This window comes from Salminus brasiliensis, chromosome 9 (genome assembly GCF_030463535.1).
Source record: "Salminus brasiliensis chromosome 9, fSalBra1.hap2, whole genome shotgun sequence".
NCBI lineage: Eukaryota > Metazoa > Chordata > Actinopteri > Characiformes > Bryconidae > Salminus > Salminus brasiliensis.
This window is the reverse complement of record NC_132886.1, coordinates 36,520,579-36,548,004: the sequence shown is the minus strand read 5'-3', so window position 1 is coordinate 36,548,004 and position 27,426 is coordinate 36,520,579. Positions and strand designations below refer to the sequence as shown.

The 27,426-nt window shown below is 46.6% G+C and overlaps 2 protein-coding genes across 3 annotated transcripts in view; one reads left to right on the top strand and one right to left on the bottom strand.

Annotated features, from left to right (window-relative positions):
• spsb4a (splA/ryanodine receptor domain and SOCS box containing 4a) overlaps positions 1-26,247 on the top strand; it is a 51,617-nt gene extending 25,370 nt beyond the window's left edge. For both annotated transcript variants that reach the window (XM_072686969.1, XM_072686970.1), the window contains exon 3: positions 25,085-26,247. In XM_072686969.1, the coding sequence (XP_072543070.1) occupies positions 25,085-25,212 (128 nt within the window). In that variant the 3' untranslated portion in view covers positions 25,213-26,247. The remainder of the gene's footprint in view (positions 1-25,084) is intronic.
• Positions 9,946-12,806, bottom strand: LOC140561744 (GTPase IMAP family member 4). Its single transcript, XM_072686971.1, has 2 exons — positions 12,791-12,806; positions 9,946-10,700 (listed from the first exon to the last, which is right to left on the bottom strand). The coding sequence occupies exons 1-2, from the start codon at positions 12,804-12,806 to the stop codon at positions 9,946-9,948; spliced, it is 771 nt and encodes a 256-aa protein (XP_072543072.1).
• Positions 26,248-27,426: the final 1,179 nt, after the last annotated feature.

Genomic DNA, 27,426 nt, shown 5'->3' with positions numbered 1-27,426 from the left:
TGGGGGGCTGAGTCTGAGTCAAGTCTCTGGGGTAGGTGCTGAGTAGGGTCTTACTTCTGGGGTTTGAGTCCAAATCGAGTCTTTGGGATGAATCAGGTCTTGAACATCGGGGCTTTGAGTATCCCCAGAGAGTCTCTAGTCTCTAGGGTCTGAGTCGGAGTCAAGACTCGGGGGTGCAAGTCTTGAGTAGGGTCTCAAACCTCTGGGGTTTGAATCAGAGTTGAGTCGTTGTGGTAGAAGTCAGAGTTGAATATCTAGTCTTTGGGCTGAGAGTCTGAATCGGGTCCTGAATCAGGGTTTGAGGTTGGGTCGAGACTCTTGGACAGTATTATGAGTTAGGCGTTGAGCCTCAGTTAGGCGTTGTTTAAGTTCCTGGCACTCTGGGGGTAATTCCACCGCTTGTCCTTTTTTCAAAGCAGGATGAATTGGACTGGAATGCCAGTGAAGTACTTGGCATTTATTGAAATTACATATTCATTAGCTGCTCAACATGAGGTTTGTGGAGCAATGGATATAACCAGCTTACATTAGAACTTGCGTAAAGCTGACGCAGCAAGAGCCTAGTCATTCTGCTGTATGACTACTTAGCAGAAGTGACTGCACCTGCCGGTGACGATGGGATGACTTAATGGACGAGTGAACAGATGGAGAGATGGGGGGGGACAGAGGGAGAGAAAGAAGGACCATTCTGCTTCGGAAAGGTCCATGTTGGAGGACAATCAGCTTGGCCGTTTGCTAATTGAGAGGATTAGGCACTTGGATCCAATTTCAGCTAACGCTATACAGCTGGAGCTCCACTCTGTCATGTACAGCTGTTACATTTGTTCTCGGTGCTCAGCCCAAACACAATGACACTGACACACACACACACACACACACACACACACACACAGTAGCATCCAGCTTGCTGTAGACAAAGAGACAAAAATAATCGTCTATAGGAGATGAAACTGTATTAACAGGAGAAAGCTGATACCGTGGCCTACTTTTCTAACAATGGTGCCTCCACCTTCTCCTCAGCACTGAAAGCCCTAAGATAGGACAGATAGGAGAGGGTTTCTACAGAATGTGTGTGTCCTAATTGAGCTTTCCACAAAGTTGGCAGCCGTGAAATATTCTTTAAATGTGTATATTAAAATGAAGGAACCTTCAAATAGAGAATGTGCTATCCCAGCGTTTGTGCTTGTGTGTGTGTGTGTGTGTGTGTGTGTGTGTGTGTGTGCCCGCCAGTTTATGGGCCGTTAGCTTAGTCAGCTCATTCACCGTATCTCCCTGCAGGCACGCGTCACAGAAAACAAAGAGAAGGCTGAAATTGTTTGTTGACTGTTGAAGGGCTCACGTCCTGGTCTAGGCAGCGTTTCTGGAACCGGTCCTGCTACAGCTTTGTTCAAAGACGTGAGTCTCAACATGGAACCTTTAAACACACTCCAGGTTAACAGATTCATCAACCCATGGCCAGCAAAACACTTTGTTTCATCTGTGCCTTTGAAGTGGACAAGAGTGCAGTCTCAACCAGGGCCTGACCGATGTATCATTTGGCCAGTAGTATCAGCTGTATTAACGGTATTGCTGGCCAGCAGTATTTTGCTGGGTTCAATGAAAGGGCGCAATTTTGGACACCTGGGAATGTAGTTGTGCACCCTTGAAAAAAGGGGGTGGAGGACCACTTGAGTTCTTGAATAATCTTTTAAAAATATACGGCAGCACAAGGTTGTGGGTTCGAAACTCCTGTCCAATAAAGGCTGATTTATACGTCCATTATGTACGAAAATTAAAGAGAGCTGTAACCCGTCACTGACCACAGACTTGGCTTGGCTTCCTTTACGTTAGCATGGATGTCGAGCAATACATCCACTAGAGGTAGGTTCAGAGTTAAAAGACGGAAGCAGGAGCGGCCTAAACGTCTAAAAACAACATTGTCAAAGTTCGGCCTTAAAATTCTTTTCTGCCAGAGTTTCTTCTTCGTCGTGACCACGGTTTCAAGTGGTACTGCTCAGTTCTGGTTCCTGAAGCTTTCACAAAAACGTAGGTAAGGACAGAAAACTCCCTCTGTTAGCGTTGAGCATAAATAAGCTCTAAGCTGCCACTGCAGGAAGGTAAATGACAACAGAGGTGCTTGAAGGTTGAAGGTGCTGGGCACGATCGTGGAGAATGACTGCTGATATCTGAACTCAGCAGCAAAACAAATACAGAGGCCACCGTGTCCACTCACAGTAAGGGCGCGAGAGCCCTCGCTTCCTTGCTCCCTTTTGTTCTTTCCCCTTCGTCTTCCAGCACGTTCTATCTGTCCTAATCCGTTCCACAATATTTGCACATCTAATTGCCCAAAGGAGTTTCCGTGGAAACAGACATCATTCACACACGAAAAGGAACAGGGCAAGAGCGAGAGATAGGGAGAGAGCGAGAGGTAGGTGTAGGGGGGAGGGAGAGTAGGCTAAAATAAGGAAAGACAGTGTGTCTGGGGAGCTGTCTAGCTGAGATTGAGTCGTGCACAATGTGCTTTGCTGAGAGTTCTTTTTTAAAAACTGGCAACACGGGTTTACTGGCTGTAGCTGTATTTGGAGCCCGCTGTTCTATTCATAAGATCTGTCTACAAGTGTGTGTGTGTGTGTGTGTGTATAGATGCATGAGTGCATTTGAGCAAGCAGCTCCATGTACATGAATTGCATAACGCTGAGGAATCTTATGGTTTAACCAAGAGGGTAGAATGACTGCCGCACTCCCCATCTGTCCTTACTGGGCCTTTGCCCCTGAGGTGACACTGTGGTGTACATTCAGGGTACATTCAAGATAGCAGGTGTGCCATTACGCAATTTATGCAAACATCAAGCAACATATGTTCCAGTCTCAGAGCTTTGAGATAAGGCACTGTTATATCTTATCTGGGGTGGGATCTTATCTGAGGCCTTGTTCCGAACCTGACCAGACAGCCGAAGTGACACATTCAAAATACTAAAGGTTAATGTAGTTCAGTTTTATTAGTAGAAAAATGTCTGCTCCCAGCAAGCACTATCCCAGAGTAGCTTTCTAGAAATGTAGGTCCAGATATCATTGAAGAAGAAAAAAATCCCTAGGAGCACCAGAGAGACAAGACAAGTAAGTCCCAAAAGACAGCCTCTCCAACTGCATAAGATAGTGGTTCTCAAAGCAGTCCTCGGGCTTTCCAGACAGTCCACATTTTTTGTTCCAACCTATTTCAGACACCTAGGAATAGAGGAAAACATGGCCTGTCCGGCACAGGCCCTGAGGACCAATTTGAGAACCACTGCAGTACGAAAATTAGGAATTTCCACTAGGGGGGGCCAAGAATGCAGGGACAAACTCCCCAAGACAGTGGTTCTTAAAGCAGTCCTCAGGGCTTTCCAGACAGCTCCAACCCAAAAAGTCTCCTGTCCAGTTTTAAACCCTGAAGACCAATTTGAGAACCATTGCTCTATGATCATGAAGAGGATCCACTAAGTGTAAAGGGACAGACTTTCTAAGACTCAAAGGCTGTCCAGACAATCCACATTTTTGCTCCAACACAACTGGACACCTAGAAATAGAGGAAAACATGGCCTGTCCGGTGCAGGCCCCGAAGACCAACTTGAGAACCACCACAGTACGAACATGAGGAACATCCATGTCCTAAGGGGAGCCAAGAATGAAGGGACAAACACTCTAGGACAGTACTTCCCAGAGTGACCTGTCTGTTACAGGCCAATTTGAAGACCTATTTGAGAACCACTGCTTAAGAACATGGGAGAGATAAGATAAGATAAGATAGTCCTTTATTAGTCCCGCAGTGGGGAAATTCACAGTGATCCCCTAAGAGTAACCAAGAATGAAGGGACAGGTTCTCAAACCGGTCCTCAGAGCCCCCCCATATGGTCCATGATAGGGTGTAGCCATGGCCCAAACCACTAGAAGCTTGCCCGGTTGAGGTACCTTTGAATTGCTTTAAGCAAGGCACCTAACCCCCAATAGTTCCATGGTTGCTGAGGTGGCTGCCCACCACTCCAGCTGAGTGAGCTCACTGCCAAATTAAATATGGAGGCTAAATTTCATTGCACTACTCTGCAATGGCTACACAGCGAGCCCTGACAATTGATTTGAGGACCCCTAAGAAGAGGATGAGGAACAAATTAGGATACAAGTACAGGTGCACAAGTTCAAAGATCCCTGTGAGCAGGGCTAGGAAGCGATCTCACAGACTGCTGACTGTGTTGGACATATACAGGACATCCGATAGGACAGCATGTGTGCAAGTGTAAGGACTGACTACAACAGGCAACAGACGACCTCCCAATTCCTATGTTACTTCCAGTTCCATGGTTAGGTGCAGTCGTGTCCATCAGCACCCAGTGCCTGCAGACCTGTGAAGCTGAGAGGTGTGTATCGATCCACCCAGTTGTTTTCGTCTAATGACCAGCAGCCCTGTCTGTTCTTCTTGCTTCAGAAGCCATCAGATACACCTCCCTTCAGCCAGGAGCCACTGACACCTCCGATTTCGCTCTCCACTGTTTCGTCTGCTTCACACTGCCCTATCTGCTCTTTCTCTCTCTCTCTCTCTCTCTCTCTCTCACTACTGCTCCATGGATCACTCCAAATTTAACTTGCTGCCTTCTAGCCTTCAGTGGGAGCCCATGTGTGAATTCTGATAGAGAGCAAATTCACTCGGCCTGTTTTGTCTCCTTTGTTCCACTGCAGGCGTCTGATGGGGTTCAAAGACTTCAGTGAATCAGCATTTGTCCTTCAAAGCTCTGCATTTGTGATGAGCTGGTGGAAATGATTAGCAAGTGAGTCAAGAAGTGTCACTCGCTTCTACCCTTTTTTCTTTTTTTTTTGAAGGCTCCTCTGCATTGTCAGTGCTGTCGGAAATCTTTGGATATGGAAAAGGTCATTAAACAAAGACAGGAACGTAGTACTGTTGCACCGTTGGCTTCACACAAAGGTCTGATGCTGCTGGTGCATTTACACATCAGCCCTTGAATTGTGGTCTGTTGTTGTTCCCGCCTCTGCCTTTTCAAGCAGCCTACGCCGCACGAGTCGCACTTGACTGCGCTGACTGGGTCGAGAAGAATGGAAGCTCTTCGAGGACTGAACTGCACTGGTATCCGGTGGTGTCTTTCAGAGTAGCTAGCTTCTATCTGGGGAAGCAGGTTCCCCAGTAGGGGAATCTGATAGGTTTGGTACCTCAAAGCTCAGCATCGCTTGGGGCAAACAGGGCACTGCGGGGACGCAGTCAGGATGCCGAAACTACCGCTCAGCTAGTGTCGAGAAGTTTAGCTCTGCCTACGTCCAGTCCTGAGTGTTGAGGTCATTTCACTTTCAGCATTGTGGGCGCCAGGCTCTCTCTATCTCTGCTCTCTGATCTATCGATTCTCGGCTAGGCCTGCGTCTCCTCCTGCTACACGATCTGCTGATCCATGGGAACTCGTTCTCTTTCTGGCCAAACTTTTTCACTTCATCCATTAATGAATATGTTGGAAACTTTGGTGTGAGATCTACTATGACTGACTTTCTCCTTCCAGGTGATTTATCTGCTCAGTGAAGATGCCTTATGGCAGTTGCCTCGGTTTAAGGTGCTCTCGGGCATTCCCGCTGTGCTACTGGTGAGCAGCGGAGGCAGGATTTGTTGGAATAATGGCTTTATTAGCGATTGGTAAGGCTCGAGTCCCCTAGGCCCCTTGTGTTTGATAGTAAATTCTCGCAGCACCTCTGGTATTGACCGAAGCGCTGTTTTGACCAAACAGTGCTATCTAGCTCACACTTCAAACCTGAGCCCATCATTTTACAGGGGAATCTTTAGCCCTTAACTGATATTTTCCCAAGGCATGCAGTCATACTTGCCACAAAAGACAGCCAGAAGACAGGGTCCCATGACAGGAGGGTCCTCAGCAGGTAGGAACTGAGTCATGTGCAAAAATACACTCCAAACACAAGCTGTCAATCAAGACACAATCAAGTCCCCGTCTATCTGGGTCGAGATTCCATGTTCTCCCTGTTCTCTCTGTGTGGGTTTCCTCCGGGGGCTTTGTTTAGAGTATGTCAGTCATTCATTTATTGATCAGTGCTTCTCAGACTGGGTCCCAGGAATTCGCAGATGGTCCTGATGTTTGCTCCAGTCCAACTCACTAAGGATAAAGCAAAATTCTGGACCATCAGGGCCAGTTTGCGACACGTTGGTCTCAAAACCTAGTAAATCTGTCAGCATCTGTCCAGTCGTCCCTTGCATTTTCCATTCCACAAGATCTCAGGCAGGTAAATTCCAAGATTGTATGAAACAGGCTAATGACCCGATAGCAGCCTACTGTTTTTGTGTAACCCGGGACCTGGCGAGTCAAGTTTTGATGGGAGAACTTGGTTGTTCTGGTCCTTATAGGTTGGTCTTGGATTTAGAGAGCCAGAAGAAAGTCTAGCTAGTTCATCACCTGTCCCATGGAACCTTTGTGCCAGATTCAAAGCAGCCTTTCCTGACAGTCTCGTACTCTCTTGGCGAAGTGAATCGTCTCTGCCTTCCTATCTCGGCTGGCGATCGGCAAACTGGAACCCGGATCTTTTGCCGATGGCGAAGATTACGTTCTCATAAAGAAATCAGCTTCTGGCAGCCATGTGCAAATGTGTATGCCTGGTCGCATTCATCAGCTCTGCGTGTGTGTATATATATGTGTGTGTGTGTCTATTTGAAGGAGGCCGGGCGAGTGAGTACGTTTAATGTTGCGGCGTTTTTTGATGTCTCTCTCATTGCTCCGCTGTGGCTTGTTTATCCGAGCATAACGAGATGCTATTTGACATCCTGTGACGAGGAGCCAGGAGTTCGCTCTGAAAAACGCTCTCGTGCTCATGTCTTCACCTTTCTCTCTCTTCTCTCTCCCTCTCAATCACTCGCTCGCTCACTCTCGCTCTCTCTCCTGCTTTGATCTGCTAAATGAAGCTTCTCACCCCGAGCAGGCACATTAAAGGAGTGCACCTCTTTAGATTACGATGATGTGCAAATTGCACATCAATTAAAGCTGCTGCTTGTGGCTCAACGCTGATATGGTCATCAGTCACTTTTTAAGAGCGTTAATGCCACCAGAGAAAGAGAGAGAGAGAGAGAGAGAGAGAGAGAGACATGCAGGGAGAAAGGGACAGGTAGCAAGCGGCGGTTATAGATACAGCGCTGAGCGTTCACAGGAGCAAAGATGAAAGGGAAAAAGTAAAGGGACGGTTCTTGCGTTTCCAAAGGGAGAGAATAGGGGAGAGTGCGATATGTCAGGATCGGCGGTTAAGACTGAGAGATGGCTTTAATGAACGAGGAACACAGAGTAATCATTTTTGCCATCTTTAAAGGTGCCAAAGGATGCATTTATTGAGTATTTTAGGATGTTCTCTGACGTATAAATAGTGTTATTAAAAAGGGTGCGAAGAACAAGCCTGTTTGACAAGCCTGTTTACCACCCTGTGATTTGCTTTAGAATTAAACGCTGGTTTCCTTTTACTGAGGGCTCGAGAAACTGATGAGCTCTGCTCTTGTTGGCGGGTTCGTGGCAGTTCAAGGATTTGCTAGCATTTGTTTCTCAGCTTTGCACATCAGAGATGTAGCCCAAACTGCAGTGGATTTTCTCAGCAAAAGCATTGTACATCCATGCCAGTCGTCCACATCTCCTCGCCGCAGAGCGCCCCATCTAAAATACATCAAGTATGTTGATTCCTATGTTGTTAGTCTCAGCCCGAAAACACTTTTCAGGATTTTACGGCTGATTTCAGTTCATTTGCGCCATCGCTGGTATACACTATGAATGCACTGTTACCATCTACTGTATATCAGTTTTTTTAACATGGTTAATCATCAAATGTAAATATGAGTTTCACAATGAAACCGTTTTTTTTTGGGATCTCTAGATCAGATCCAATGGATCTGCATATTTTAATGGATCGGGTATTGGCTATTTTAATCGCAGCCCAGTTACGAGTCAGAACCTTTATAAAGCTTTAATTGAAACGGTCTGTTTTACCAGCGGGAGAACCGCATGCCTTTCTCAGAACCCATTCCGAACCGAGTGGAGGCTAATGCTAATGCTAACACATGCTATAGAAACCCCAATCACACACAGCACATTCACCCACTATAAACCAGTTATTGCACACCAGTAGACCAACAAACACATATTAGTCCAGAGTGCACCACTACACACACACACACACAGGAAGTGAATAGACTGCAGTGTTGTAAAGGAGTTGGGAGCTGATTGGTCAGGGAGGAGAGTCAGACTGGATTATAAGGTATTAAAGACTATAAACCGGTCATTTTAAGAAAAGTCTCAACTAAACGAAATCACTTTTACTGAACGGATTAATCAGCAGCTCATCTTCGCTAAATTGAGACTCAGATCAGATCGGGGGAGGGGGTCAAAATGACTTCATCTGGACATCCTTATTGTAGTAATGGAAAAAGCAGGTATCTAGTAAGCTGGCCTTTGCCTTCAACTGTTATGTAATTGTTGTACAAACATGACACACAGTCCGAGCTTGTTCAAACAGTGCATAGACCTTTGTCTGTCCTGATATGATAACATTTACATTAGAGCCTTCTACTGTAATGTGCATTCTGGTTGGAGATAAGCAGACACGTGACTGTACTCTTATTATTATTTTATATGCACTGGAGTTTAACCTTGAGCCTGCCTCTAACTTCCACATATGTCTTGCCTGAGCCTACCTCTGAAGTTCCTAGCTTTTCTAAATGCCTGACTTTGATCTTGGATCTTGACATGCAGCTCCAGGTTTCAGAGATAGCGTTGCTGGCACCTGAAAGGCAAACTGGTCCAGTAGAGAGCTTGCGTCAGAAAGAGCACAGGAGGCCCGGCCGTGGTGAAACCCTTTAATAATTATGCAAATCTGTGCGGCTAATTTCATTAAACGTATCGTAGCGGGATGTTCTCTGAGCCGCAGCGTAATCGGAGGCAGTTGCACAATGCATTATTTACAGCACCTCGAACGGTCCAGCAGTCACGATTCGGTTATATATAGGGTTGTAGAGTGATGAAAAGGGGTAGGAATTGCACAATACCACTTTCTTTCTTGTCCGATACTGATATCTACCTTCTGAAATCACTACCCTACAGTAAGGAAGACACGGGTGCCATCATCAAATCGGACAAAAATCTAGCATGGTCGGTCAATCTAGCATGTTCTACCCATAGGTATGAGTTCACAGTATGTCTGAATATGCACACAAGCAGTTTAAAAGAAATTATATACAGCAACTGTACATTAAAGTACACCAGCAAATATGCTATGCAAACATGGAAGGCCCAGTATTGCACTCATAAATGCAAAACAGGACCTTGCAGGCCAGAGTGGTCAGGTTTTTGAGTTTTCCCAGGATTATGAACAAGTCTGTGGGATTATGAACACAGTAGAAGACAATAGGTGTACACAGTTTACAGTATTCAGAATAAATACACATCCAAAGTAGTTCTAGGCATTTTGGAGAGCCTTCCTTTGTCACAACCTTGGCTGTAAACCTAGCCAGTCCTGGGGTTCCCAAATGGTGCAGCGATCCATGGTGCAGAGATTCCCTGAAGCCATAATTGGCCTCTCTTTCTCTGGGTGGGAAGGATGGCCCCCCATCACTCAGCGCGATGCTTGCCAAGGTGGGCATCTGTCAGCTGATGCAACAGAACTGGCAGTTAAGTGTTCAGATCCTGACTAGTTGGTGGGAATTGACAGATGACAAAATTCGCTTTTCCAGGAATTGGCCATGCTCTCTCCGGGTGGGTAGATGGCGCTCTCTCTGTTAGCTGGTGCGGTGGAGCTGCCTGGTAATGCCGCAAAAAAAGGCAGTGGCTGGCCCTCCCCACCCTCCTAGCATTTGGGAGCATTGCTAGGGGGCGATATTGAGAAAAATGGACGAAAATTTGATTTATTATTAAAATAAATAAATAAGAAGAAGAAAGAAAGAAAGAAAGAACCCCCAGCCTAGCCATGGCTGATGACTTTTAGTGGACCGTCGTTCCCATTCGGCAAGGCCAGCCTCCTTTGGTATGTGGGCGGACAAATCCGCCTCTCTCCTTCCCTTTTCTCCATCCTCTCCAAAGTCTCCAGTTCCCTGCGGGTCCATTCCTCCTCCAGCCGGCGGTACATGTGCAGGGAGAAGTGCCAGTGTCCGTTCTCCATCAGCATGTCCTCCACGTGGTCCAGCAGACCAGACACCTGCTCCCTGTTGAAGGGAGTCTTGTTGTTCAGGACCCTGTACCTGTACCTGCATTTGGTTAGAAGCCACTCCAGGTGCTCACCGCCTGCCTGCAGGTACTCCTGGATCGTTTGCCCTTGCAGCCGGTCACCCAACGTGAACACCACTATGGTGTGCCTCCACGCGCCCTCAGTCAGCAGCTCCATGCGCCTCTGCAGGGCAGTCCGGTCTGACTGCGTAAACCGTAGCAAAGGCAGCACCAGGAGCAGGGCGTGGGGGCCCGGCTCACAAAGAGACAGGCCGTTGAGGAGCTCGAGTTTCTCCCGTTTGGGTACGTGGTTCTCCCCTGTGCCCCAACCAAACGTGTCCACCACGGATAGCTGGCGGCCATTGAACGAGCCATGTGCAGCGGTGGTGCTCGCGCCACCCCACGTCTCAAACGACAGCCTACCCAGGAGAGTGTTGCCCACGGAGCTCTTGCCGGTCCGTTTTGGCCCTATGAGGAGTAGTTTTAGGGAGTTGGTGCCAGTGTTAACGTGCCCTGGAGAAGTGGAAGTGGAGAGGTTAGTGAACTGAAAGAGCTTTAGGTGGTTTTAGATCCACATCATCATGACACAGCAGCAGCGTTACAGCTCTAATCAGCAGCAAAAGCAGCAACAGCAGTCTCCTATATTTGGACTGTTTGAATGACAGATCATCAAAAATCATAAAAATCAAATGCAGTAATGTATTAATGCATAAACGCCAAATGTCAAATAACACACTAAATAAAAGCTACCGCAGTAATGCGAACCAGTGTGCTAAAGGCAAGCTAACGCAGTAATGTGCTAACTGAGCTAACGCAGCAATGTGCTAACTGTGAGCTAACGCAGTAATGTGCTAACTGAGCTAACGCAGCAATGTGCTAACTGTGAGCTAACGCAGTAATGTGCTAACTGTGAGCTAACGCAGTAATGTGCTAACTGAGCTAACGCAGCAATGTGCTAACTGTGAGCTAACGCAGCAATGTGCTAACTGTGAGCTAACGCAGTAATGTGCTAACTGTGAGCTAATGTGCTAACTGTGAGCTAACGCAGTAATGTGCTAACTGTGAGCTAACGCAGTAATGTGCTAACTGTGAGCTAACACAGTAATGTGCTAACTGTGAGCTAACACAGTAATGTGCTAACTGTAAGCTAATGTGCTAACTGTGAGCTAACGCAGTAATGTGCTAACTGTGAGCTAACGCAGTAATGTGCTAACTGTAAGCTAACGCAGTAATGTGCTAACTGTGAGCTAACACAGTAATGTGCTAACTGTGAGCTAACGCAGTAATGTGCTAACTGTAAGCTAATGTGCTAACTGTGAGCTAACGCAGTAATGTGCTAACTGTGAGCTAACGCAGTAATGTGCTAACTGTGAGCTAACGCAGTAATGTGAAGTAATGTGCTAACTGTAAGCTAATGCAGTAATGTGAAGTAATGTGCTAACTGTATGCTAATGCAGCAATGTGAAGTAATGTGCTAACTGTAAGCTAACGCAGTAATGTGAAGTAATGTGCTAACTGTAAGCTAACGCAGTAATGTGCTAACTGTAAGCTAACGCAGTAATGTGCTAACTGTAAGCTAACGCAGTAATGTGAACTAACATGCTAACCGTGCGTTAGCTGCTTTCCAATTTAAACTGGGAAGTCGGAATTTCTGAATTCCAAGTAGGAAATATCAACTGGAGCACATCGCCAACCCAGAGTTCAAAATCCAAGATGGCTGACACCACACATCAGCAGTGGTTAGGGCAGTAGTGTTGTGCGGTTTATCCATGTCTCATTTAATCAGGCGTCCCCACAGTTCTGTCCAACTTCAGTCTGAGGGCCAGTTTACGTGATGCTTGGAGGCGCTAAATACAGCATAGTGCGTTACCAACTGGTCTCACCTGGGGCAATAAATTCACCATCCTCAACCCCAGTGTGGTAAACTGTGAAGTGTTCAGCTTACTGTGTTTTTGGAGATGTTCTGAAGTAGTGTACGATGATCGGAAAGTTCCTATGTAATCCAAAAAGCAGCATAAGACCCTAACCCGGTTATCTCTGTCCTTCCTACACAGTACAGTACAATACTGTGTATTCATCATAGTTCTCTAGAACTGTATCACTTCTCCAAAGCACAGTTTAGGCTTGTGGAACTTCTCCTTTGTCAGGCCTGAATTCATCTCTTCATGAATGTTCCTCACTGTGCTGCTGAATCACTGCTTACTGGACTGTAACATCATCTGTGAAAGCCTTTTCAGCACTTGATTGGTTGACTGGTTAAAACTCTTTTGCTTAATGTTTGCGGCAAGTTTCCATTTGTGGCTTCCCAGTACTGCGGTCATTCTTTATTTAGCAGCACCGTCTATAACGCTCCCAGTCCTACACATATTTCACCCACTCTAAATGATTATTCCTTCCATTAGGGAATTGCACAGCCAGCGTCTTCTTAATGAACTCTAACGACGAGCCATTTCAGCATATCGATGCTCCTCTTTCCTCAGAAGAGCATACAACACATTGATAACTGCTACATCTGTAGAACCCAGCTGACCTACCGAGAATTGCTTAGCTTAGGAGATAAAGTGAGAGGTTTACCGCAATATGGGTGATATAGCTGCACCTACCCCAGTTGGTTGCCATAATCCCAGTCGCCGGGAACAGGTCTAGATGCCAAAGGCCAGGATAAGCAGTTTGTGATCTGCAGTGTTCAGCAGTGGCAAGGTGGAACAGCCAGAAAGGGGGAGCGGCCAAAAAAAAGAGGCGTTTGCATGATTCAGTCCCCTGCCCAGCCGCCCAGTGTGTGATCAGATTTCAGAACAGATCAGAGGCAAGTTTCCTTCATCGTCTTTGTACACGTGAAGAGTGTGTTTGACGGCTTACGCAACGAAGTCGTCATCTTTTACTGTTTACACTTCCAGCTCCAAGACTTTTAGACATGGCAGGTTCTAGTGTAGTGCTCATAAATATAAAAGCAGTGTCCAAACAATGACAGAAATACAGGCTTTCAAAGATACAAAGATAGTTTTACTGCCGAATATTACATTTTATAGGCCCAGTTACTGCCGGAGAGTAAAACCTCACAGCAATCCAAGAAGGAACTTCAAGCGAAAAGGATGTTTTGGTATTTGTTATAGACTTTCCTTCGAAGACTGGCGGTGGGGGCCGAGGCGCATGGCCAGAAAACGTGTCAGCCCAGCTGAGGGCAGTTTTTAGTGATTAAAAAATGGGCCTTTGTTTACATTCCGATTGTTTTTTACAGATTACGCTCTGATTTGAGCACATACACCACTTTTCTAGGCACTGTAGAGAAGTACTGGCAATAGAATAGCCAGGCGTGGGCTAGAGGGGTATAAATAAACCCCCCCAGCATTGAGCTGTGGAACAGTGGAAGAACTGTGTTCTCTGGAATGATGGACAATGCTCCATCCAGTACGCTTGGGAATGAGTTGGGGAGTTGGGGATGATAAGGTGGGGTGGTGATCATCCCATCCAACATCCTTCACTAATGCTCTGGTTGCTATCAAGTGCAATCAAATCCTTACAGCAATGCTCCTCCAAAATCTGGTAAAAAGCCTTCTTCCCTGGACAGTAGAGACAGTTACTCCCTCAAAGGCAGGATAAACTCTAGATTCCTGAAGAAACAGTAAATAAGCAGGTGTCCCAATACTTTTGTCCAGATAATGTATGTTGCATAAGTGGTGACTGAGCAATGCCATGGAAGAACCACTTTTGGTTCCATAAGGAACCATGTTTATATTAAAGATCCACCAAACCAAACAAAACCAAGGGGCAAATGCTTGTTAGATGATTTTTGGACCAGAGCCTTAATTCTCCAAAATTAAACAACCGTCCTTTAATACATAGATTTGTATGTATTTCTATTGGAAAGCTTGTCGGTTCGTGCCCTGTTCACATGGACACATTGTGCGCAACGTGCTCAACGTGCATTGGGTGTGTATTTACTATCAGTATCAGAGTAATCAACATCATATAACCATAAAAGCTCTGGGTGCAGCAGGGGGGGGGGGGGGGGGTCATTTAAGAGTTGGAGGTGCACCTGTTTTGGTCCTGGTCTGACAGGAAGCCATTCTTAGCCATGTGAACGGTACATGGGCCCACTGCTGCTTCTCTGTCCTGAGATGGTTGTGTTTAGATATCTACTCGTAGTGAAAAAGACTGTCGAGAGAGACTACGCCCTTTAGCAGCCCTTAAGAGCCAATCAGGTTGATATGCTAGTGGGGAAAACCCCTTGATGTGGACTTCAGAACAAGCCAAAAAATATTTTTTGTGCATTATTGAGCTGAACGCTACAAACTACTCATGGGAGTTGTGTCAGATTTTATCAGAGATTTAAAATATGATTTTGAAAAATGACCTTCTGACCTTCAGTTTCCAGTATTTTGGGGTCTTCCCATTCATAGAGATGGGAGCCTGGTCTTGTTTGACTGGAATTAACTGCCCGGCACATCAGTGGACTGAAATCAGCCCTGAAAACAGTCATGATAGTGCAAATGGACTGATAACGGCCCTGAAAACAGTCATGATGGCGCAAATGGACTGAAATCGGCCCTGAAAACAGTCATGATGGCGCAAATGGACTGAAATCGACCCTGAAAACAGTCATGATGGTGCAAATGGACTGAAATCGACCCTGAAAACAGTCATGATGGCGCAAATGGACTGAAATCGGCCCTGAAAACAGTCATGATGGTGCAAATGGACTGAAATCAGCCCTGAAAAGTCATAATAGTGCAAATGGACTGAAATCAGCCCTGAAAACAGTCATGATAGTGCAAATGGACTGAAATCAGCCCTGAAAAGTCATAATAGTGCAAATGGACTGAAATCAGCCCTGAAAACAGTCATGATAGTGCAAATGGACTGAAATCGGCCAAATATATTGAAAGTAGCCATGATAAATGTAATAAACATATTAAAGATTCTCTGCCTGAGGGTAACAGGTCTAACACAATGTGTAAACGGCTGGGTCTCTATGCTCTACATTTTTGCCCTCTCATATTGCCCAATAGTTGGTTAAAGGCTCTTCACTAATGGTTCATTAGGGCAGTGGTACTGGAACCGGTCCTTGCGCACCGTCATTTTTTATTCATAACAATAAAATATACATTTTAAATATTCATTTTGCAGAAATTAGAAAAGTAAAAAGGCCAAAATGTGCATTTCTACTGAGAGCTGCATGCTAGGAGTTAACTACAGTGCTACCTATTCTTACACACACACACACACACATGCATGCACATACACAAAGTGCCAGAGGGGAAACTCCACAGCTTCAGAGGCGGGATTGAGAGTTCAGCACAGCACCAAACCGAGAAAGCTGCAAGAAGCAAAGCACACTGGGAAACACCCGCCAAGTGACTTTGCTCGGAGCTACAAACAAACAGTGGTTCCCTTTTCTTCCCTCCCTGTCTCTTCCTCCTTTCTTCTCTCCCTCGTTCTCTGCAGACACACCTCATCTTGCCCTTTCTCTTCTTAGCCGCTCTCCTTTCTTGTACCTTGTCTCGTCTTTCTGAATCAAATGCCTGCTTTTTTTTTCAAATCCGCGAGTCCTTCAGGTTGAGATGTCATCGCTCTGTCTCTGGAACTATTTATATCTCTCTGGAGAAGATTCGCGTAACCTCAGCCTTTTTTTTACCCTCCCAAATTTCAACACTGTGTTAATAGGCAGCTAGCTACCTCTGCTAACTGTCGTGCTGGTTGTGTTGTGACTGAATGGCTAGACCTTTTCTCCATCTCCCTGTCTAATTAATGAGATTTACCTTCCATAGATACAATTCTTGGATATGCCATCACAACTGATTGAGTCAATTTGCTCTGTTATGACTGATTTGGGTCCATTTGCACCATCACAGCTGATTTCAGTCAGTTTGCGCTATCACGGCTGATTTTAGACCATTCAGGATTTGAAGGCTGATACGAGTCCAGTTACGCCGTCACAGCCGATTTCATGCCATTCAGGTTGTGGCGGCTGACTTCAGTCTATTCGTGCCATCACAACTGAAATTAGTCCATTTGCGCCATTACGGCAGATTTCAGTCCATTTGCGCCATCACTGTTAATTTCAGTCTATTCGCACTATCACAACTGAAATGAGTCCATTATGGCTGATATCTGCCTACAGCCCTGAGAGCCTTCCACAAGTGCAGCTCAATGGCCGCACTTCAGCAAAGTTCAGCTATGAGTGGCATTAAATGAGTGTTTACTATCACTGAGGGCTGCTACCGTGGTAACTCGCTTACCCGTCAGTGGGTACCTGCCTATATCTGCTGTATGAGACTTTCTTTGGCCTCTGTAAAAAAAAAAAAAACGTTCACGTTTGGCAAGCCTGGCAGTGTGTGGGATGTTCCCCCGTCACTGTTTCTGATGCTCTTCCACAGTGCCACTCATTATTTCGAATCTATCTCGGGTTCCCACTGCCTTGCCAAAAAGGATTTCACTGCTCCTAGCCTTCCTGATACAGTTCTCGGCCTTAATGAGAGAAAATGGCTATGTGTGTGTGCTTTGTACACTTCCCTGTAGGGTGACACACACACACACACACACACACACACACACACACACACACACACATACACCCTTCCTCACACCTGCTGGAGGTGCATCATTAGCAGCACTTTGGCTGCCACACCTCCTCCTCATCGCTTTCTCGAGTAAACAGGAAGAATTGAAATAAATGAACAACCACTGTCGAGATCAGACTGGGCCTTGTAGCAGGACGCTGTAAACAGGTGCGTAGACAGCGACTGTTCTCTGATCTAGCCATGTAATTACATTCCTTTCCTATAGGACACAGTCCAGGTCAGCACCCTGATGCATGCAGGATGTCAAGGGAATGCCTGTCCTCATTAAGCCAGAGCAAATGTTAAGCTAATGCTCAGGCAAGCAACCGGAAGCAGTAGCTCTCTACTCCAGCACATAAAACCTGCATCACCTATGCATAATACATAACAAGGCCGGGGTGGAATTCACCAGTTCATGCCGTTCTACTTCGCATAATACATGAGTCTAATAGGAGCTCATTGAAAACCTTCCAAACATGCAACTCCGGTTACTTCTGCGTACCACCTGACCCAGAGGCCTCCCCAGGCCCTTGCTACTGGGCTTTATAGCCTTGGGCTCTTATTTCTATTAGCCCAAGGTCAAAGTATATGCCAATTAAAGATTATGAAGAGAATTTTGAGAAAAGGCATCCAACCCAATCCATTTTATCTATTTGTTTACCTTAAAATATTTACAGAATTTTGCTCAACTCGGCTAACTGTGATATTTTTGCCAGACCAAATCAATGAGATTTATGTACATATGTTTGATTTCACTAATTATCACTAATTGCCCACATTCAAAATTGTTTAAGAAGGTTTTTGGGGTTTTTGCCCCCACCCGGTATTACCACAATGGCCCACTGGGGTTGAAAGCACTGGTGCAGATAATATGATCTAGTGTTAGCTATTCAATATAAAACACTATATATATATATACTATATGTACTATATACATATATAATTAACCAATCCACACACTTCTGTATCACTTGCACTATTCCTAGTGCTCCTGACACTAAGAAAAGTGAGGCCTCTTTCGAAATATACAACATCACTAGGCAGCCAACACTCTCGAAGGAAAGCGCAGAATCCCCAGCTCTGATACATCGGCCAATAGAAGCCCGAGTCGGCCAGCAGCATCACTAAAGGAGCGATGAAGGGAGGGAGTGCAATCTACCCACCCAGAGATAGCATGGTCAATTGTGCTCTCTCTGGCTCCAGCTGCTGATGGTGAAGAAGCAGCATTACCCGAGATTCGACCTCGCGATCCTCTGGCCATAATATCAGTGTCTTAGAATGCTGAGCCCCTGCAAAAGGTTTTTCGGATATACTTGGCATCTGTACATGACCCTATATGTGGGTGCTATGCCGTCAGTCACAACATACCTTTAACCTTTGAGTCATTTCAAGTGGAAAATACTGAATGTAAACTGCGACAACAGTAACATGCTGATTGCATATCCTGAATATGACATATGACTGGCAGGTGCATTGTAAACTGCTGGTAAACGGCCCTATATTCACACAGTTGTAAATGTCACCTTATGTAATAAGGTCCAGCATAAGCTTACCACATAGCTTTTACTGGACGAAGGAGGAGAGATGCCATCCAGTCTCTCGGGTATTTCTGGGCATGAGGTATCGTCGTGCTCCAGCCAAGAGCAAGAAGGACAGTATGTGATAAATGCTTTCAGTCGGGGAGGATGTAGACACATTTATAATGCAGTGAGATGGAGAGACACGCAACCATCAGATGCTGCACGAAGGTGATCTTGCACACATACTTGCACACATGGGCATGGGCAATCGTTCCTGCCCGTTCTTTCGGCACACACACACACACACAAGCTCTCCAGAACAGGGGAAATATCAGTTTCATTCAGACGAGACAGGTGCTGTATTCATTTGTGAATTCATTCAGAACCTCCTAATTTAGCAGATGAGTCATCCGAAGAATAGCAGGAGCTGTGGAGGGAAGCTGGCTGTTCTCCCTGCTCTGAGCCGCTTCTTATCTTGACCCTTGCTACGCCGCCGCTTGCCGGTGCGATAACACAGTGACTCATGTATGGTCTCGCCTGACTCACAGCCCAACTTCGGGATATTGAGTTTGTCTGAGTAGGCCGTCCACAATGGTTTGCCTCAGGTCTTAGGACTGCCCTGGTTGTGGTCTGCAATCAGTTAGCAACTGCAAGCTTCATGAAGGTTCACCATGACCTCCCGGCATTGCCTAATTACCTCTCATCGCTGTCAAGGAATGGCCTCTCAGGGACGGCCAACCACTGGCCACGTCTCAGGAAATCCTCCGGACAGATGTGCTGTGCTGGGATGGAAGGAATGCTGAACTTACACACATGCTTACACTCACATGGCTAACAAAGCTGGCCATAAGCAGCCAACATGGTTCTGCATGAGGTTTGGTTCATCGCAGCGAGGCTGCTTTAGAAGGCGACGCTTTAGAAGGTGGGATTCTATCCTGGTTTTCTGCTGCTTTCCCGATTCTGCGCCTCACCGCAGGTGGCGGGGTATCAGAAGAAGAGTGCTGCCTGCTGTTATTTCGGGACATATTAAGTACACCGGTGCTTACGGCGCAGCAGCAGGAAGCATTGGAGTAGACAGTGGGTTTGTACCTGTTCTCGGTTTCCTTGTTCCTCACCCCTGCCCGCAGACTACAGGGAAGCAGGAAAGTCGTTTCCTCCGTCTTGAGCATGTTTGAGTACGTTTGGGAATCTGTGGGCAGCTGATCTATATGTGTGCCACCATGAAGTTCTGCTGGTTGCTATGGATATGTTCCATCTCTCTATGCAAACTAAAGTCAGGACAAAGGAAAAGAAAGGAGCGGAAAAAGGAATTGACGAGATTTTACTGTCCTGAGCAGCCAGAGCTGCCTAAACCATTTCTTCCAGCCTGTTTATTGTCCCCAAACACAGAGAGACCAGATCAGATGGGACCAATCCACCAGATTTAGGTCCAGCTCTGTGATAAATCTCTCCATTAGAAATCCATTCCCAGTACTATACCCCCCTCCAGCCCCTCCAGGTTCTCCGCAGACACCCTGTCCGCATGACAAAGCTGTTTACCCGGCCTCCGAAAGTCCCTGCACTTTCTCTCTGCCTCCCTCCAGCTTTCCTGCCTTGCTCCGGCTCGTCAAAACACGAATGCCTTTGGAGTAAGGGACAAGTCTCGCCCGAGGCAGTAGGACTGTGAGAAAAGGCTGATGGGTGCCCTGGGCCTCAAAGCACTGCGTATTTATCTGTGGTCTATTCCAGACTTCGAGAGTACAGGGAGGATATTTTGTACGCCGGCATCTGATGCATTAGCACCACTGGCTGGATACTCGAGCCATCTGCAGTTGGTTTTTGCAGTGTGTACATTTGTTGTTTCTGGCTCTGGAGGTTGGATTTAATGATTAGCAACATGATTCAGAAGATGAGGATAAATGTGCATTTGATAATTGCTTGAAATCTGCGTCTCTTCTCTGGAGCAAGAAGAGGTCATCCGTGTTGTGTACCGGTCGTTCAGGACATCAATACGTGCTGCTTTGAACGAGGACCTCCCATTTCCTGCATGCTGATGGAACCCGAGGGCCGGCAATACGCTGTCAGATGCACTAAAACCTGTTGATGAACTCCGGAGTAATTGAAACGTAGATGCTCAATCGTGAGGCATCTCCAGGTGTAATTTGCCTCCGGAAGCGTACTGGAACGCCAGAGGTCGGAGATGTTGACCTCCGTGCGCATGGATCTGTGCCTGTGTCTAATTCAAAGCCTCTGGGGAGGGAGAGGGGAAGAGAGAGAGAGAGCGAACAAGAGCTGCCGAGGGATGATATTGCGGCAGGGCTGACCTTTCAGGCGGTGCGGCTTCTGAAAAACCAGAGAACTGTGGCATAATTTCAGCATTTCAGAGTCAGGGTATATTGAAAAGGCTTGACAGTTAACGGCTTGGTCCATCCAGACACTGCTCAAAGGAGAGCAGGGGATGCATCCAAGCACAGGGAAGGAGTTGAGTTCAAGGTCAGCGTCTTCGAAAGGTAATAACGGCCTGCGGGATATGGATGGATGGCTTTTTACAGTGGAACTGATGGCGAAGGAGATGGGCAGAGGGAACGTGCATGCCTTGCTAGTCTGCGTGACCTTGGTGAGGTCCAGTTGGGCTTTCCCGTTTCTTGGCATTGCTTCCTTTTGCTTGCTCAGCATGGAGGCTTGCCAGTCTGCTCAACTGTGGGCTCCTAAAGATTTGATCGCTGGGAACTGACAGTGATCTCATTCTCCCCCTCACTTCTGTTGCTACAGCTCATTAAAAATAAAGAAATAAAGAAATAAAACCCCTAAAGGGTCCACTGGATAGGCTTTATCACTCCCTCACACACAAGCACATGGATTTAGCCTGATGTCTTTAAAAACCATAGATTTTGGCTTACCGTTGTTTTTCTACACGCTTAATTCTGTTAGCTTCCCTTCAGGGCACCGATTCTCGGCCCCTGTTTGTAGAGCTGGGCTCTGTTATGGTAAATCCTTGACCTGGCCAAGTGCGACGAAACCCCTTCTTACACAGTTCAATCATCACTAGCTAGCATGTGCTTTGTGAGTCATCCTCGTCACGGGCGGCGCGTGTAATCATGATGGTAATTAGCAGGGATTGTTATACCTGACTCAGCCAAGTGAATAATTCACGATCGAGAGCATCAACCCGGAGCAGCCTCTCTCATCAAGTCCCTTTCATAAAGTCTTCATAGATAATGCATAAGCAAAAGCAACAGCCCACCAGCTGATGGTAGGTTGGCTGCCCTGGAGGCAGCAGCTATGTTCCAAAAACCCACAACACAGAATCCATGCTAAACAATAAGGGCAACATCTCCATCTGGATTCCTCAGGCCTGGCCCTTTATGTGGTCACTATCGTAGACATTTTCGTTATCCATGTGCATTATGGCCTAAACCTTCAAATGTAGTTGATTGCATAAAGCCCCAGCAACACTGGGTATTTGCAGTGCTGATTTCCAGTCCCGCTCGCAGCCACGCCCATTTTGTGAGGTTTTTCGTAAAATCCCAGTAAAACTGGGGCTTAAGAAAGGGCGGGCTCATTGGTTCTGGACGATGGAGTAGTTCACAACCACTACCTGCTAATTAGCAAATGAGCTGAGACAGTTGTGTACGATCAGAGAATTCCAGCACCCAACAGTGCTGGACCTGGACCTGGATCTGAGACATGTTTGTTGTCTTGGCTGCTGCTTGGCTGGTCAGCTGAGGGACATGACTCACTTTCAGGAGATTACAATATTTGTAAAAGTTTGCTGACTCCTTGGCCCAGCTCCATCTTCTCTCAAGCTCCTCCAGAACTTAACCCACTATAAGCAACCCCTGAGACCCCCCCCCCCCCCCCACCCCAAAACACTACACAGTCTGGCAACTTAGGCTTTGCTGAATTAATTGGATTTTGAGAAACGCACTGCTCTGATATTTACAGTGCGACTCCCACTGCATGACAGCGAGCTTCTCAAAATAGTGCCTGAAATTGTAATAATGCTTGGACAAATCCATGTCGGCCTCATGCTCTCTCTCTCTCTCCCTCTTTCAGCCGTAACGCCAATTCATTTGGAGGCTAATAGAGGAGCTGGGGATACAATTAAGGAGATACAGAGCGTGTCATGTCGGTTTGTCCTACGCGACTGTAAAGGCTCGTCCTTCATACTGATATGGAGGAGGCTCGGGCCTAATACGTGTCTCAGTCTCTAGTGAATAAAGGTCTCTGGCTTCTTGTCTAAGCACTGGAGCTTCAGCACTCTTGGGATTAAAGTTTTTTTGGACCAGATAAGGACGTTAGGGACGGGCATGTTCAATATTTTAGCTTATCGAGTGCCTTGATTTTGTAAACCCACTGTAAAATAATGTTAGGTACACAGTTAGGCCCAGCGTAAGGGTTTAGATTTGAGCAGCAGTGTTTTTGACTGGTGTGTGTGTGTGTGTGTGTGTGTGTGTGTGTGTGTGTGTGTTCGTACATGCACATACACATGTTTCAATTTTTTTGCGGGAACTTTGACTTCTCCCCAGGGGGTGCGGAAGCCTGATTAACATTAGCGTTTATTCCACAGGGCCTATTTTTAGCATGGCTTACCACGACCTCCCTGTTTTATAGATTCTCTAACAACTTGCCGCTCTGAGCCGTTGGCACAGGTGCAGTGTGTAGTGCTACAGAATGCGAGTGTACGCACTGGCAGTACGCTGAGGCAACAGAAACTTGGCATGGGGATTTCATCTGCGTTTTTTACAGGGTCCGCTCCGAGGCTCAGGCGGCATGTACAGCGGGACCGAATTGACATATCAGAGTCTGGTAATTCAATTTGTTCTTTATAAATCACATCAATTGGATTTGGTGTCACAAACGAGCAAGCGGTGGCATAATATGACTGAGTAGCTGCGGGGAATCCACCGAGTAGGAGTAGAGGGGTCCGTAGAGGCCAAAAACCTATCAAAAACCTGATATCACATGTACAGGTACAGATTATTCCAAATACTCACATACAGAAAATACTTATGGGGCATATTTTTATATACATGCATGTATGCATGTATATGTGCACCTTTACCACATGCACCCTTCCTCATCTGTGCAGGTCCTGGTGTCTCTCCTAATCTGATAAGCCAGCACTGAGCCTAGCAGCCTGTATGTACATTAGCATGTGTGTGTGTGTGTGTGTGGGAGGTAAACGATGATGGGCTTAGAGGCTGTGGCGCACCTTGACTGGCCCATCCGTCACGAGTGTCACACGCTGCTGCTCTCGGTCTCTCAGCCTCCCTGCCAGCATGCCTGTGTTACACCCATAGAAACGCTTAATGACTGCACCCACCCAGAGCTCACAGGAATACATCACCCAAAACACCCAAAGGTGCTGAACAATGAATCAGAACCACTGGAGCCCAGTTAACCCATCCATGGTCCTCCAGGGTATATATGCACCTTCAAACCCTTCATTGTTCATAGAGCCCTATAGTACTTTTGGGATGAGTTGGGGGGTTGTGGATGAGGTAGGGTTGTGATCGTCCAACGTCCTGACCTCACGAACGCTCTTCTGGCTGAATGCAATCAAACCCTGACAGCAATTGCCAGAATCTAGTTGAAAGCCATCCCTGGACAACAGAGAGACGGTCACTTCACTTTTTTTTTAATGCCCTTGATTTAGGAAAAAACAATTAATGAGCAGGTGTCCCAATACTTTTGTCCAAATAGTGCACTTGAACACTCCACAAGCTAATACGCTAAAACTGACCCATTGGCTGGGTTGTTGCCATGACAGTCTGAATGTTCTATGGCGCGCTAAAGATGTGCGGGTGGGCCTTCCTTTGCCCTCCCCCGGTCTGAGAAGCCTCATCAGCGTCTGGCTTGAGAAGGACCTCATGGTGGACAGAACGGATTGTCGGTATGTCTCGGTCAGTTTTATGGGCAAGCTGTGCTCATTGGCTGCATGTCATTGGCACACGAGGTGGACCGGGGGGGGGGGGTTGGTTCTAGCCGTCTAGGCAGATGGGTAGCGGCAGCTTTGGCTTTGGAAGCGGCAGGAGCGCTGTTGATAGGGACCAGGCTTCTGTGGTAAAAACCATCCATTATTCAAGAACTCTGTCAGCTGGAGTGAAGGAATGTTCGGCGAGACACGGAGCGACACACGCACATACCGACACTCTCGCCACAGAGTGAGAAGGATGTGCTGTTTTGTGTTATAGACTGCAGCTGTGGACAGGTTTACAGAGCCACCACTGGAACGGTAGTGTGTGTGTGGGGGGGGGGAAGTAATGCAGGATAATGCTGATGGCATTAGTGCTGGGTACCAGACGCCTTTAAGGGGCCCTAAGCAGATTTTCATTTCCACCAGCTCAGTACCAGATGCTTCATCATCCCACATGCTGTGCAATACCATTTTGTTTTAATATTTAATGGTATTTTTTAAATATATATTTTTTAATCATGAGATCTTTGTGCTCTTGGGGGGACCCCTGGTGGCATTGGGGTCCAAAGCGGCCGTAAAATTCGAGTATGCCTTGGGCCGGCTCGTTGCACATGTGTGAGAGGAGTCATGTGTCAGTCCTCACTCTACCAGTGCTCCCAGGGATCATTACATGTGATTGGGGGAAGAGTACTAATGAGTGTGTTTGGATATGTCAATAAAATTCTCTTGCACCGCCTAGTTTTGCACTGGAGCTAGTAAAGCTAATGTGGTTAACAAGTAATAGAAGCTTATGTAAACCAGCTAGCATCATGCGAACTGTGGGCTTCAGGACTACTGTGTTTACCCATGCTACATGAGTATCTCCCACGTCTATCACATAGCTCATATCCCTAATCTCTCTTTCTCTGTCTGTTCCAGCGGAACCCCTGCCCCTGATGGACCTGTGCCGCCGCGCTGCACGGCTAGCCCTGGGCCGGGACCGGCTGCAGCAGATCGAGACGTTGCCTCTGCCCCAGTCGCTGAAGAATTACCTCCAGTACCAATGAGCAGGACCTGGCACACGCACAGACTCGCACAGACTCGCAGAGCACTGGGCCGAGTCACAGCCACCGTAGTGCCGCTGCCAGGCCGCTGAGGGCGGATGTTTACACTGAGAGCCGTGGCTACCTGGTGGACACTTGGAGTCGACTTGTTTTCCTTCCCCTTCCTCCCATTTCTTTTATCTTTTTTTTTTGGCCCCTCTCTGAATGATGTCTTTAAATTATTGTTGGTAGGAAAGGAGTGAAAGGACCCTTAACATGCCTGCAGCACCCCCTGCTGGTGGGTGGGCCACCTGTAAAGACAATGGCACGCACCTCGAAGCTCGAGAAAGAGTGCTAACCTTGGGATGCCTTGGAGAGCTTACAGCGGCGCTCATATATTCCGGAAGCCTGGCTGGAGCTTGCACGGCAGAGTCTCGGGAGGCTGCAGCCCGCCAGCCAAGCACCTGGAGGCCAGACTTAGCAGATGCGGTCAGGCCTTTTGCACCGCTTGGCGGCGATGCAGCGCCCTGGAAGGTGCCGAGCAGGTCATCGCTTATTCTGATTATCCACAACACTATTGGGACTAATAAAACTTGCTACTTTTAGTCACCCTGAGGCGTCCGGGTAACTAGGTGTATACGCGCAGTATAGATATTCCAAAAAAAAGGGTTTTCCTTCTCCTCGGAAATTGCGTGACTTTTCTATTCCTGAGTTCGTAGCTCGATTTTCAGTTGTGTGTGCGCACATCTCCCCGAGGCTGAGGTTGGTCATGATGAAGACTCTACTGCAATGTTATTGCTATGTTTTATTTATCTGGATCTAGTTCCTTTTAATGAGTTTGAGGGTGCACTGACTAGCACATGGACGCAGGCCACCTTCTTAACTTCATCACGTATGGCTTTTTTTTTTAAAACCGTGATGCTGCTTTTAATATTATTGTTATTATTATTATTATTGATACTGAAGTATCTGCCTGATCAGATGGAAGAAGACCTTCTGTGGCAAACAGTGGAATGTAAGGACATCGCTAACGTTAGCATATTTGAAATGTGAATAAAATACAACTGAATGAGTCCACTGTTCTCATTTCTACAAGGTCAAAATGCTGTGTGTATGTGAGTGTGTGTGTGTGTGTGAGAGAGAGAGAGAGAGAGAGAGAGAGAGAGAGAGAGAGCACTCCTTCGTTCAAGAAACAAGTGCATTTCCAAGCTCGGCTGAGCCTATTTACATAACACCAGATTTTTCTCTCAGACTGCTCGGCTGCAGGTTCTCCACGATACCCTCCACCTCATATATAGTCTTCCTTATCTGGCTTAATTACTCAGTAAATAACATCCCACAAAGTTACCGGTGGTTACCGAGATGTTACCACTCTTCGCGCTGTACCTTATTATCATGCCATTTTGGACATCAGTCCAATCATGACCTTTACCCATGATGATCGTTTTGCCCTCTGCCACGACTGACTGGTGTGACCGCTTATTTATACACGGAGCAAATCCAGTCAAGTGGCATCTGTGATGATGTCCTGGGCCAAATTGTTTCCAAACCGGGGGTGGTCGTAATATTCTGATATGACTGATACAGTGGGGAGAGGATGGTAACTTCTTCTCGGAAACCTGTAACTTACTTAAGTACTGTAAATGTAGTTCTCGCTCACTGAGTGTCTCCTAACTGCGTAACATCGCCGCCGCCGCCCTACGGCCCACTGAGGGTGCCAGAGGGTGGTCCATGTGCTGGCTAATGACTCAATGAGCTATATATATATATAGCGCTCTCCAGCCCTAGCCACCAACAAAACCAACCAAATACTGATGTACAGAGAGTGGGACCTGGTTCATGAGAAAAGCTGAAGTCCTAGATACATCTGATTCCATCCTAGACAGCAATGACACGATTAGCCATAATATTAAAACCACAGATCTTATGTGATTAACATGTTGTTTCATTACAATAGCACCCGTCAAGTGGTGAATATATACATATATGTATATGTATGTTCCCAGTGAGTAGTGGTATGTCCCTACCAAAAGTGCTCCAAGGAAGGACAAATGGTGAACCGATGATAGCGTCCTGGATGCCCATTAATGTATCAACATTAAAACCAGTGCCAAATATTCTGTAGGTCCCCTTATGCCACCAAAACAGCTCAGACCCACTGAGGACTGGATGTGAATCAATATATGTATAAAGCAAAGGCTTTATAAGCAAAGGCAGTCGGCCCCAGACCCAGCGATA